The 14,635-nt window shown below is 35.6% G+C and overlaps 1 protein-coding gene across 1 annotated transcript; it reads left to right on the forward strand.

Moving 5' to 3' along the window:
• The first annotated feature begins 1,144 nt into the window (after positions 1 to 1,144).
• On the forward strand, positions 1,145 to 12,902 carry LOC107029171 (transcriptional activator FHA1-like). The gene is made up of 3 exons (XM_015230521.2): positions 1,145 to 1,985; positions 9,091 to 9,248; positions 12,536 to 12,902. Exons 1-3 carry the CDS (start codon positions 1,331 to 1,333, stop codon positions 12,743 to 12,745), a joined length of 1,023 nt encoding a protein of 340 aa, XP_015086007.1. The 5' UTR covers positions 1,145 to 1,330; the 3' UTR covers positions 12,746 to 12,902.
• Positions 12,903 to 14,635: the final 1,733 nt, after the last annotated feature.

The following is a 14,635-nucleotide window of genomic DNA, read 5'->3' on the forward strand; positions in this document are numbered from 1 at the left end:
CATTTTCGTATGTTATTTTTGTTAACTATTATAAAACTTTTCATTAATTAATGAGATTGTTACCTTTAATAGTTTAGTTGATTGTATATTGGATTGACAATTGGTTCCCCCACCGGGGTTTAGTGTGGTGCCTCTCACAACAATTTAGACTATGACAATTATGTCACTTCTGTGCATGAGTATATTTAAATCAAAGTTGAGTGTCAATTTATCATATACCGCAAAACATCAAAATTGAATACAAAATACTGGTGATATCGATTAATTTGAAAAACTATAATATAATATTTCTAAAAATTAAAATTCAAAATTTCAAAGAAAAAAGAAAATAAAGTAAAAAAAAATAACTTCATTTTTTACCCATACCCTCTCTGTTCTCCTTCCCTATGCTCCTCTTCTCTTATTCTGGTTCAAACTTCTTCTCCTTCATTTAATAAATCACAATTTTACAATTTCTTGCGCAGTTTCATCATTATATGAGAAGGTTTCCACTAATTTTGACTCATATTTAATATACATCAAAATCGATATAATTTCAATTAAAAAGATATTTCTTTTATTCAGATACCACAACTGATTCAAATAGACTGGTATCTAACAAATCCAGAAGAAAGGGGAATGCTTAGATGGAGCTAATTGAAGCTGAGAAAAAGAGGAATTGAGTTTAGAGTTTATGTCAATAATGATGATAATGACATGAAATCACAACGGACAATTTAGTATTTTTGTTTTTGTTTATGTCCTCACTCCTTCACGAACTTTTTAACCATCATCACTATTCTGTTTTCTTAATTCGCCGCAACAATTTTTTTAATATTCTTATAATTTCAGAAGAAAGAGTCGTCAATGAAGTCATTCAAGCGAAGATGAGAGAAAATAAAGGCAAAACGGAGTCATTTAGGCAAAGAAGAAGAGAGAATACACATAAAATAGTAAAATAAATAAATTACACGTCAAAACTTGTACAAATCTAACAACACATACGCACCATGCTGGATTGTGTGACTATTTATACGGTGAAAGTAGTATTATTTACATTCTCAATAAGAAATATAATAAATTATGATGATAATTTAAACAGGTTCAAAACAAATTTCAAGTAAATAATACCTTTAAATTTTAATATATGGTAACATATCATACCGTAGCGTGTCATTCCCCAAGGTTTAACAAAGTAGGAAATTCCAAGCACACTCTTTCGTCTTTCGCTTGTCAAGTCTGCAATGCCCAGAAATTATCTTTCTTCCTTTTCTCATTCCGTTGTCATTCTATATAGAATAGAATAGCATAGCAATAGAAATCAGCTTAATTATCTTGTTTGCCTTATGAAATGGGAAGTAGCAGCGGAAGCGATGTGGAAGCAGGATTCGCCAAGCTACAAGGCGAAGATTTCGAGTATTACATGCAGACATACTCCATAGTCCTCGGCCGCAACTCCAAGAAGTCAACCGTCGATGTTGACTTATCCTCTCTCGGCGGCGGAATGAACATCTCCCGTCACCACGCTCGTATCTTCTACGACTTCCAACGACGTCGTTTTGCCCTCGAAGTATTGGGGAAGAACGGTTGTTTCGTTGAAGGTGTCCTCCATCTCCCCGGTAACCCACCCGTGAAACTAGATTCACAGGATTTACTTCAGATCGGAGATAAGGAGTTCTATTTCCTTCTTCCAATTCGTAGTATTTTAGGTGGACCAATTGGGCCTAGACATCATGTGAATGTGAACTATCCAGCAGGGGGTTCTCCTATGCTGCCGCATCATCAGCCGCATATGCCCTTGCCTCCACCAGTGGGTTATGGTGGGGTAGGGAAGAAGGGTTTCTTAAGAGGGAGGGAGTATTATGAAGAGCAGTATGATGATGATGATGGTGGGGAAGCTGGTTCTGGAACTAAGAAGATGAGGAGAGGGGATGGTATTGAGGGTGGTGGGTATGGATATGGCTCTGGTGGTTCTAGTGGGAAGATTGCGGTTCCTGCGCATCTGGGTGAGTAGTTTTATCTGTTTCATTTTACTTCTTTTCAATAAAAATAGCTTCTTTATTGTTAATCTCCACTTAAATGATATATTTGGACATCGGTTCTTGTTTTCATTTGGATTGTTATATTCAATTAAACTCTTCCTGCACTTCCGTATGACTGAGTAGGGGTATATTCTCATCAATTATTTGCTCGCAATACAGAAGATTTTTGTTGCTTGTGAAGCATCAACTAGTTAAAAACTCATCTTTAGTTGGTGTAAATAGGTATTGACCATCTTTGCTGACTGTAAATATAACTATAGACATTTCTGTGGTTTATGATCTGTGATTCGCTTGGACAAATTTTGTGGATATGTATTTTAGGTGTTGAATTATCCTATTCTAGTTGATACAACGGACAGGAAACTTTGTATATGGTGATTGTTAGTTCTATTTCCTTAGTCCCTGCTGATGGATTTTTATGGGATGCTTAATGTAGGTAAAAGACTCATTTATTTTATATAGGCCTTTGTTAATAGTTTCTGGAACAAAAAGATGTGTAGATTAGGCTTTAAACTCTTTTTTGTTTTTACAAATGAAGTTTTCAGATCATAAGTTTGCTCCTGCTCTTAAATGACATTGTTGATGTACTGTTGGTCCTTAGCACTAAAAGTACGCCAGTGGCATTGTGACAGGGAAAATAACTTGATAGGATTGACTGTAATGCCTGTGTCTGTGTACCTTTTGGTGCATAATGCTTCTGGAATGTTCAAGTCCATTATACACTGTCTAGGCTTTTTCAAGGATTAAAGTTTCATCAGTGATCTCTCTCCTTTTTTGGGATAATAAGCTTCAATATGATTATGCAACTGTAAAAGGCATTTTTCTGTAGCCTTCTGTCACGCAGAACCAGCTCATTAACTGGTTGTGATTTAGTATCAGTGTTCCAATCTTTTCCCTTTGATATCTCAAAGCCCCCACCTGTTGATCGGTGTCTGATGATCCTTTCTGCTAGACTATCTTCACATGTGTAATTTAGTTTCTTAGTGTTATTTCTTGTTAGAGTGGTAAAAGTCCAACATTGGTAGGGGAACAGATTGTTGGTCTCCTTATATGAACTTGGGCAATCCTCCTCTCATGAGCTAACTTTTGGGGTTGAGTTGGCCCATGTGCCATATCTTTTCATGGTATCAGAGTCAGGTCCATCCCCGTTTGGGCTCCCGATTCACGCTCCAGCTGGGCCTGGGCAGGAGAGTGTTAGAGTGGGTAAACGTCCCAAATTGGTTGGAGAATGGACTGATAGTCTTCTTATAGGGACTTCGGCAATTTTCCCCTCGTGAGCTAGCTTTTGGGGTTGAGTAAAGCCAGGTGCTATATCCTTATACTTTCTAGTTGTAGTTACCAAATATGTTACCAATCACGACACAAATCTTTGTTTCTCAGTAGTATTATTTGATAAGTAATCAGGTATTTTATTGATCGAAATGAAAAGCCAGCATTAAGAGAAAGCTGTACTAAATAACTCCAAAAAGGAGAACCTTACCGTGAATCTAAAGAACTAAGAAAGTCAATCATAGAATTGAGCTCCAAAACATGTAACACATCTATATTGCAGAAATACACACTTTAATTTAAGATATTAACTATATATTCCTACTTTTCTTCAAACAATCTTGCGTTACTTTCTCTCCATATAGCCCACCACACTACTGCCAGGATGGAGTTCCAAATTATGCTAGGATAGCTGAAAATTATTTTAGGCAGTGCACCAATGAATACCCAAAATAATAAGGAGAAAGTGCCAAGTCTGTGTAGTGAAATGACGATGAAGAAATAGGTGATTGACATCCTCCGCTTCCTCTTCACAAAGAGAGCACCTGTTGCAAAGTATAATTTCTCTCTTTTGAACATTGTCAAGGTTGAGACATTTCCCATATCCAAGAGAAGCATTTGAGTTTTGGGTGCCTTATTAATCCAAATAGTTTTCCAGGGCTAAGCTTTGTTTCTCAATTTATGACCTTAACATTGTCTTGATTTTGAAATGCGCTCCATCCAGCGTTTGAGTTTTTTTATCACAACTCATATCAAACCCAGGTTTGAGTTCTTTTGCTGCCTGTAACCTTTTTTATTTTTGGAAACTCGACGTTCAACCATCTTGATTTTTTTTAATTATTGTCCAATAGTAGATGAAATTACAACTGGATCCTTTTTATTTGTTTGATAAGGGAGAACACACTTGGGTCCATGTATTTGAAAAGGCGAGGGAGTCTTACTAAGAAATCCCATCTGCTTTACCGAATCTGAATGAATCTCCTCTTCAGTTCAGAAAAATGAAGTACTTGAGGACCTTCTGTCTAAATTAATGTTACCAAGGACACCTCTCTTGACACCAACCTCTGTCACCAAGATTTTTAGCTGTTAACCTATTTTTTCAATTTTCTCATGAAGAGACCCAGTTCCCTTCCCTACACCTCCGCTGATTCAATTTCTCCATCCTCAAAAGCTACCCACTCCTTCCCCATCAAGCCCGAAAGCAACTGAACCCACTCTACCCAGCTCTGCCACCTTGTCTTCCCCCAAGTGAGTACTACACAATCATCCTGTGCATTATCCAACCAAGGTAATCCCTTTGTTTTCCTCACTCCAAGCACCCCCCCCCTCCCCAATTCAGGCCCTGCCACCCTCTACCCTCGTCAACCCCGCTAGTATTTCAGGTAAAAACCAGTTACTCCCTCCGTCCTATTTTATGTGGCACCATTTCCTTTTTAGTCAGTCTCAAAAAAGAATATCACATTTCCTTATATGGTAAGTATTTAAAGGTATAATTTCTCTTTTACCCTTATTGGTCCCATTTAATTTTCTAATACATTTATGAGGAGAGAGAAAAGTGAGTTACTTTTTTGAAGGGCAATTTGGTAAACATTTCAAAGTTTTCATTATTTCTTAAACTCCGTGTCGGGTCAAATGTTGCCACATAAAATGGGACGGAGGGAATATTTAGTGAACGTAGAGGTTTATATTCCTTTTGATTTTCCGTTGTTACTTTTGGGGTGGAACACATTAAACAATAGTAAATGAAAATAATTGAATGTTGGAGCTCCTCTCTTTCTATAATAGTATTGACTCTTCAGCCAACTTATTTTTCGCTCAATCAATGATGCTCATATTTTCTTCCTTTATCAGTTATACTGGCTAATAGATTGTTTTTGATACATTTTTCAGATATCAGTGATCTTAAGTTGTAAGAATTGTAAACTACTAATCAACTTAGTTGAATAATCAGGTAAATGACCAGTTGTGAACATACAAGTAGAAACAGCCGCATTAGCTTTTTCACTTAAACCCGAGAATATGTGTACTACTATAAATTAAAATATTATGCACGCTGACTATAATGGCCATTTCTATCTGTTGATATTCGTGTGCAATTGGAACCTAAGAAAATACTTGAAGTAAGAGATCGACATCTACCAATTAATGATTAATGAAGTATATCTATAATTGCCCTATTTCAATAAAGGTTCAACAGTAATACACTAATACTGAATGAAATAAAATTATTACAAAGACTAGCCTATAAACTCTGCCATTTCATCTTTCCTCTTTTAAATTTGGCCTAACCCATCCGTGGCCACTTAAATTTGACACCAATTTTCACTTCTGGCACGCGAAAAGCTTATTTAATTGATTTTTATTTTTTTTCTTCTTCTTTCCCAATTTTTAACCACCATCTCCCTAAACACCAACTCCTTACCTGGAGAAGTAGATTCGATGGTGCTTATTAGTTAAAACAAAAAAACTAAGATTATAGTAGATCAAGTTGTAATGATTTGATTTATGAAAAACATAGAACCGGCTAAGGAAACAACTGAGGAAGATTGAACAAGATGTGTCTTGCACGAGTAAATAACTGATCCTAAACTCGAAAAGAAGGATTGCACTGAGAAGACGATTTGCGTGGGGGAGGGTCGGGGTTCGGGTGGTGGGAAAGATGATTTGGGGGGAGGAGGGGTTGAGGATAGGGTGGTGGGCATGGCGGGGAAAATGATTCTGATTTTGGGGTGGGGGTGGGGGGAGGGATTGGGGATCAGGTGGTACGGAAGGGGATGGTGATCTGAGGGTGGGGGTGCTGGAGAAGATAATCTAGGTGGGCTGTGTGTTAATTTTTTTTTTTTGAATTATTTGGTTTAAAAAATGACATTTGTGATTGACTAATTGACCCTTTTTTTTCTACTCAAAATTCATTATTTAAAAATTAGTCTCAATATATATGCCACATGTCTTCATTTAAATAGCCACTTTGACATGTTATCGTCGAGTGTGTTACATACGCCTTAGATATTTGGCTGATTTTCAATAAAGTGTAAAAAAAATGACACAAGCATGATATGAGGTGTCTAAAATGAACAAAATCTAATTTAGGTTTCTAAGTGAAAATTAGTGCCAACTTTAGGTGGCCGCCGATGGGTTAGGCCTTTAAATTTTAAAATTTAATTTATATGTATAGATTAAAAGAGATATTGCTTTTGTTTTCTTGACTTAACTTTTGAGGAGCTAAAAGCAAACATTCACCTCTTCCAGTTGGCCTTCTTAAAATATAAAATTACATATGTAGTAGTCATACCTAGACTTTTGTTTGCTTGGATATAGTAAGTTCTTGAAGGAATAGTCGATGTGCAAGAAAATTGGCCCAGACACCCCTGATGTTGAAAAGAAGATAAAAAAGGATATCTTGCTTGAAAAGGAAGGAAATCGCCCTGACCCAAGGGTGTGACTTAGTGGTCAAAGAAGTGGTGGAGAGTCACGAGGTCTCGGATTCAAATCCCAACGGAGATATAAACACTAGGTGATTCTTCCTATATGCCCTAGCCTTGATGAAAAATGTTACCTAGTACCTATTGATGGTTGGAGGTGAAAAAAGGTATCCTGTGGAATTAGTCAAGGTGCGCAATAGATGGCCCAAACACCATAGTCATTAAAAGAGGGAAGGAAATTGTCCTGCCAAAAAGAAAAGCAATCTTTGCAAAATAATTTTTTTGATGACTCATGATGTTGAAAAAATCCATATGCCTTTGCGACGAGGCATTTAAACTTCTTAGGCATATAATAGGGGCTCATGATCACTATTACCAATATTCTTGAGGAATCTATCACTGATTGACGCTAAGAAGGATAAATAGATACTCCCTCTGTTTCGATTTGTTTTTTTTTTTAAACTTTCCTTTTAGGTTGTTTCAAGAAGAATGCCTCTTTCTTGATTTGACAACTCTTTAATTTCAACATCCCACATGGCATATTTAAGACTACAAGATTAAAGGACATTTTGGTATGTTAGCCATATCTTTAGTTTAAGACACGCGATTTAAAAGTCTTCTTTATTTTTTTTAACTCCGTGTCAAGTCAAACTAAGACAAACAAATCCAAACGAAGGGAGTAAAAGAGTTAATGGTATATGTGGATGCGGTCTAGAATGGCCACCTTGAACTTGAATGGTTAAGGCGCAACATGTGAAGTCAACATTGAGTGGATGCATATTGATTACCTCACAGTTCATGGTGAAGTTCTATAAGCATGCTGAAATAATCGATCTTAAAGGCCAGTCAGACTTGACCTCTTGAACAATGGCAATAGGACATTATTCTATGTTGGAACCTTAGGGATATCAAGTTTGATGACAAAATTTCCTATTTTGTTTAATTGTTCCATTAATAAAGAGGTACTTTTGCAGATTTTTATTCATACTCAGTTTGCCAGTAGACTTCAGAAGGAATTTGAATAACTGGGAGCTGGATCTGGACAGCCAGTGAATAATAGAAATTCTCAGTTGAAACTTGTTACAACATGCTGATAAAGGAAACATATTATTGAGATAATACTTGGCGTTGGAAAATGATTTGGAAGTCTCAAGCTCCATTTAAAGCAGCATGTTTGTGATGGACTGCAACAAGGGGGCATGTCTAACTCAAAATAATGTGTAGAGGGTTTGGGGAGGAGGGTGGGGGATTACTTTGTGTGACAGATGCTAGTATGCTACTTATGTGAGGAAGACCAGGAAACAGTTGAACATCTATTCCTGCATTGCAGATTTACACATTGTTGGGAATTATTTCTCAAATATTTGTGGTATTTCGTGGGTGTTGCTTGAAGATGTAAGGGGTCTGTTAGAAAGCTGGCAACTTCAAAAGGGTTCCTAGAGGATCAAAGCAGATATGGAAGACTACTTCACTTTGCATCTTCTGTACCTTATGGCTGGAAAGGAACAAGGCTTGTTTTGAAAGACAGAAGACTCACATATCTGTATTCAAGAATACTGAGACAAGATGAACTATGCCTTGCTAAGCTGTTGGATGAAAAGAGGGAGGAAGCAAGAGTCAGAAGAAGTGGTGGAGGATAATCCCACAGTATATTTGATGGACAGTTTGGAGAGAGAGAAATTGGAGATGTTTTGAAGATGGATTCAATTCCATTTAAAAAGTCAAATTGAATTGTATAGTGTCTTTCTACTTTTGGTGTAAAGAAATAGGACCAGAGAATTTAGACCATTTTGTAGATTTATCAAGATCCCCTATGAGTATTTTTTTTCCTCTTTTCTCTTGTAACTAACAATTTTTTATCGTCTCCAGCATGTCTCTTAATGCTGAGGAATACATCAATTACCAAATTTTTTTGGAAAAAGATTCAAGTATAAGTTTTTGCAGAGTCTTTATGTTTGGTGTAATATTGATATGTTAGTTAGCCTAGATGAGTACATGGATTTAACTCGATTGTTAGGTAGGAAAGAGTAGCAGTTTGTCTGGTCGGTCTCTTTGTATCTTTCTGTACTATCTTGATACTCTTAAAATAGAACTTTACCTTAACAAAAAAGAAAAAGAAATGTACACATTAAACCTTCTTGTGATCCAGGGAAGAGCCGTTTAACATATATACGAAAGGCATATATATGCAAGCTTTAGTAATGTTCCGTTGTATCTTATAAAAGTGTATTCTGGTAGACTTGTAAATAATAAAAAAGTGTATTCTGGTAGAGCACATATTCAGGTTTCAATTTGTTCTGTAAATGTTGATTTACAGCTTCTATCTTCAGAACTCAGTATTTGATTCGTTGAATTTATTTGGCCTAAACTTCTTGCAGATAAGAAGATAGATGGAAGATCACGTGTTGAAAGAGATGCTGACAACCAACAGCTGATGCAGTTAGAAGAGAAGGACGTTGTATCATCTGTAGCAAATGTGCTTTCTGACCTCTGTGGTCCAGGAGAATGGATGCCAATGGAGAAGCTTCATGCTGAGGTAACTTCAAATTTATAAATCTCGTCACGTAAAGACCAAAACATTATTAACTAAAGACTAAACTACAAGCATATGGAAAAGTTTTGCTTATAAGTTTCTCCCTCAGTCGATAGCAATTACTTTCATAGTCCAGAAGGAATTTTTGTTTAGGCCTATTAGGTGCAATAATTAGGCCAGGAATTTTTGAGGTCCTATTTGTTTCTATCTTTATCCTTGAAAGACAATTCTGTTGCATTGTTGGATAATGTTCTATGCTGATTTTCTGCAAATGCCTATGATGTTTCTAGGGGTACATATCTTTCTTGTTTTACTGTATTGGTAGTACTGATCAATCAGTGTTTGGCATATTTCTCTAGTCATGAACTGAACTCAGGGTATAATTTTAACTTCTTTTTTCTCTGGGTTCTTCTTAAACAATATTTAGGACAAAGAAATTATTTTCGTGCCTTAGGTTATTAAACTGTTTAGATTTCTATGCTTGATGCTGCAAGATATTCCTCCCTTTTATTGCTTCATCCTTACCTTGTATCTCCTTTGTTCGTCTTTATTATTTTGGGATTTTTTTTTTTTTGAGAGAGTAGGAGGGAAGGACATCTATCCTGGTTGGTTTGATCATCTTTTTGAGCTAAAGCTGCAGTGCTCTTTCTACACTTCCTTTTTTTTTTAATAGTCTGCTGCTTCATGATTGCTTTTTCCTGAACCAGATCCATGTCTGACATAATTTTCAGAAATTAGATCCATGTCTGACATAATCTTCAGAAATTAAACCTTGCACAAGTACAATGCTTTATGTTCCCAATTTCCCCTTGTAGGCATTAATACTTTGAGAGATGACACATATAAGCTCATATGTTTAGTTAAGTGACATTTCCTTTTATTATTGTAAATCCTTAAAACTTGACTCAGTATGGTTCTCGTACTACAAACTGCTGGTCCTATATCTTTTAACTTTTTCTTTGGTAAAAAAAAGATTTTATCAAGTTTACCAGATGTAACCAGCACCATCTTAGTGCTGGAGTACATAAAATTACAATCCAGGCGATGCCTTTAGAGAGTTAAGCAAAATCTATTAAAGGATCACATCATATTGAGCTTTCAGTTTATATAAGAAAACTAGTAGAAGTGCAAAAATTTGCATTTCATTGATTTATTCTATGAATAACCTCTGTTTCCCTTTAAAACACCTAGCGTTCATGTCTATCCATACTACCCAAATCAGACATGCTAGGATTGTTCTATGAATCTCTTTTGCATCCCTTTTGAGACCCTAAACTGTTCAGTTTCAAATTAGTATTTAATAGAAGAAGGCATGGCCCATATCATGCCAAAAATGCTGAACTATAAATTTCCTAATTGAGCGGTAACTTGACTATGGATGAAGAGATGCCTGTCTCTCAATTTCATTTGCAGATGTGAAGCATTTTCTGCAAATACTCCGCACTCTTTTCTGCAGCTTTAGTTTTGTCAGCATAGCTATCTTCCATCAAATGTGAGATACCTTGTAGGGGGACTTCATTTTCTGCTATTTGGACATGCTACCTGAGATTTGTAATTGAGCTTTTTAACAATTATTAACAATGAATGCTACTGTCTCCGGACAAATTATGGAGTTGAACTCCTTATTAGCTCCATTGAACTTCTTAGAACCTAACCTTGATATTTCCTGAAGAAATTATGAGTAAACTCCTAAGTTAACTCCAATGAACTTCCTAGACTCCCAAGTAGTTGGGCAAATTCTTCTTCCAATCATCGCAATCCTTCTGAAACAAATATTCTATCCATAATCTATTTTGCACTGCGATATGGCGGTGTGCAGCTAAGCTGAGATTTGGAAACTAATCTGTTAATGGTGTGTTCCCCATCATTCATTATATATATATTATATATACACACACACACACATACATACACTCAAAAGTATATTCTTCTACTGTTCCTACCTTATACTCTGAGTATTAGCATATAAAGCTTCCCATTGGTTCCTGATGTGCGTTTAAAAACTGATTTGATATGAGCCTGAGACACCCTTTATGTTTCAGGAATGTACCATATTTGTCTATCACCACTTTTGTGTAGAGAAGTTCCTTGTTGTCCACAGCCTCTTTTTAATATACTTTGGTTAGTAAGCATATATTCCCTATCTGGTTCTCCAACTCAAATAAGTATGACTGGTTTCCACTTTACCTAATGAAAAGATTTCTCTTCCTATAAAAGTTCTTTCTGATTTGGTCCGGTGCTTTTCCACCTTTGATGGGTGTAGTGACATCATATATGTTGGCAGAACAATCATCGCATATTAATTAAATTCTACCTCCCAATATCAAATACCTTTCCCTTCAGATTATTTCTTCTTTACCTTCTCAATCACACCATTCCAAATGTTCAACTTATAACCAGCTAATGGCATGAGAAATAAAGCTATGTTGCGTGGACTCTTTGAAAATGTTGATGGATGCATGTCGGATCCTCCAAATGTAGTGCATTTGCAGAGGTTTCAAAAACCTGAGAAAGAGGACGACTGAATGCAATAAATACCATCAGTTTGAAAAACCCGAAAAAGATCTTCACTGCCTCCTATATAATGTTTCATTCCTAAGAAGAATGGAACTGAAAAAGGATGTCAGGCCTTTCAGCTTGGCAGGGAGTTTTGCCACGAATCAATGCCAAAATACCTAATAAAAGACTGAACTGCATAAATTAAAGTCCTCTTTTGGAATTCCAACGCATTGCACTCTTGGAATTCCACACCAAGTGTGCAAATTGCACTGTGCAATCATTGACTCTTAATTTCCTTCTTGATTATTAAGTCTCTAAAGCCATTTATGAAGAGGGCTTTAATTTATGTTGATGAAGGCCTGATACTCAGAGAAGAATTCCCAGAATTTATTGAACTGTTATGGTTGCTTGCTTGTTAGGCATGGATTATCAAACTTTTGCTTGAAATAAGGGTGCTGTGTAGATAATGTCGGAGTATTATCTTTTGCAGCTTTTGAACTGGAAGGAGGAGCAAATTTTTAGCTGTATGCTTTTCCTCTTGTTTATAGTTGTTGATGAGTTTTTTCTTCATTACATGTGAAGTTGCTGTACTCTTTGTTGACAATTTGGCTCTGTTTGTCTTTTCTCTAAAAAAAAAAGATGTGAAAGAGTATATTATTTTGTCTTCCCATCCTGTTATCGAATATCATTGCCTTCTTGTTTGCCATAGTTGTGGGAAAATTGTTGTTTCTCAGCTTTTTATAAATCTTTTAAAGTTGTCATAGTTGAATAACAAGCTTATGCATGTGCAGTTGGTGGAACAGTACGGCAATACCTGGCACCATAGTCGTGTGAGGAGATACTTGACATCTGAGGACTACCCTAGCCCTGAAGCTAAATCCAAGCCATGGTATGGATTGCTGATGCTTTTGAGAAAATACCCAGAGCATTTTGTCATCAATACACGTTCCAAGGGACGGGTGACTTTGGAGTTTGTTTCTCTCGTCTCACTTCTTTCGTGAAAGCTTTATAACATCTCAGCCACTTCGTTGTAAATTAAGCTTTAAGTAGGTTGTGAAGCAACGCTTGAAAAATTTCCATCTGAATGCTCAAATTTTGTCTTATGACACATGAAATTACTGCAGTTTTTTATTTGTGTCAATTTACTGTTGCAGCAAATATCGCGGTTCTCTTTTGTTTGTTTTTTTAAATAACCAAAAAATCCCCCTTTGAAACTCAGATCATAATGAGCCCGCACCTCCACCCTTTATTTTTAATGGTAGAATTCGAACCCATGACATTAATAATAATGTTTGTTCGATCATTCTAATCACCTCTCCCTGAAGAGCAATTCAAAACACACATCATATAGAAACAAATGTATATCCAAACTATGACGTGACAACAGAATAATTCTTACTCCCTTAGCATGAGCAAAATATTGAGGATACATAACATGGAGTTATAGCTCCCAAGATTTTGAAAGACGCAGAATGTTGAACACAAAACTCACCCAACTTTTGAAGTTGAAGAAATGCTTCCTTCTCAAATAATTTTAAATGGTGAAAATCTTCATGATAACATCCATACGGAAAACAAAGTGCCCCCAAGTATGATAAGTTGATAACATTTAGGTTATTAGGTTAGGAAACATGTAACAAATAAGTTGAAAAGTTCAACTATAATCCATATTTATTGTTGAAGAAAGGATATAGCTTCACGTGAGGAAGAAAGAGATATATATTCAAGTCAGGGTTGACAAAAAGAATTGTAGTTCGCCAATAAATGGATGAAATACCTTTAAGATTTGTGTAATATTGATTTGGGTGAATTTGGAGTTAAAAGGAGACTACCAAGTTAAAAAAGGGGAGTTGTACTTAGCCCATAAATTGGAGAACTGTCTGTTTTGGGTACCAGACTCCGGTACCAAAACATACACTTTTTGAACCTTAAACACCAAAAGTGACCCTCTCTCCGTTAACTCGAATTAATCATCCATACAAATATTATACAAATCTTAAGGTAGTTCGCCCATGAATTGGCGAATTATAACTCTTTTTGTTAATCTCGCTTATGTGAACATGTATTTCTTTCTTTCTCACGTGAAGCTATATCTCTTTCTTCAACAATAAATAAAGGTTATTCACTCCACGTTTTCTCATTCACCTTCTACTTTGTCATACTTTATATTTTGAATTTTGAAATTTGATAGTCATTGTCTAAACAATCCGCAAAGTCTGTATATTCAGTTAAACCAGATGTTTGTAAATGCAAAGATTACTGTAAAATGAAAAAAAAATCGAGGCTCTGAGAAATTTCGATCGTTAGTTTTGGAGTTCTGCGAATTCAAAGGTAAAATAATTAAGTTGTCCACTTCAAAATATTCGAATATTCACTTATGTCTTGTTTTGCTATTTCAGAAAAATGATGGATGCAATTTTTTTCGATGGATAAAACATAATCTCATAAATGAAATTAATACCTCTCTTTCACGTGTGAACCCTCTTTCGATGGTGATACAACAATTTCACACATCAATATGAAATTTGTAGAAGATAAAGGGACATTGCTAATAAAATCAAAGAAAAAATAAAATGAGCATATTTGAGAACTTTTAGAGTCTACAGTACGAAGCGTCGTATAAATGAAATGATCATTGCTCCAGGTTGCATGACACACAATGATGTAGCTGAAAAATTGATCATAAGAGGAATCATTGTCTTTGCTGAACTTAGTAGTTTTTTTATTATTGTTGTAAGCACACATTAATAGTGAAATTTATTATATGAAAAAACTCTCTAAGTTTTTTTTTTTATACTTTCATTACTTTTTTTAAAAAAACATGATTTTATATATCAAAAAGATTTTACAATACACGTAATATATATATATATATATATAACCTTAAAAGT

Source organism: Solanum pennellii, chromosome 9 (assembly GCF_001406875.1).
Source record: "Solanum pennellii chromosome 9, SPENNV200".
Taxonomy (NCBI): Eukaryota; Viridiplantae; Streptophyta; class Magnoliopsida; order Solanales; family Solanaceae; genus Solanum; species Solanum pennellii.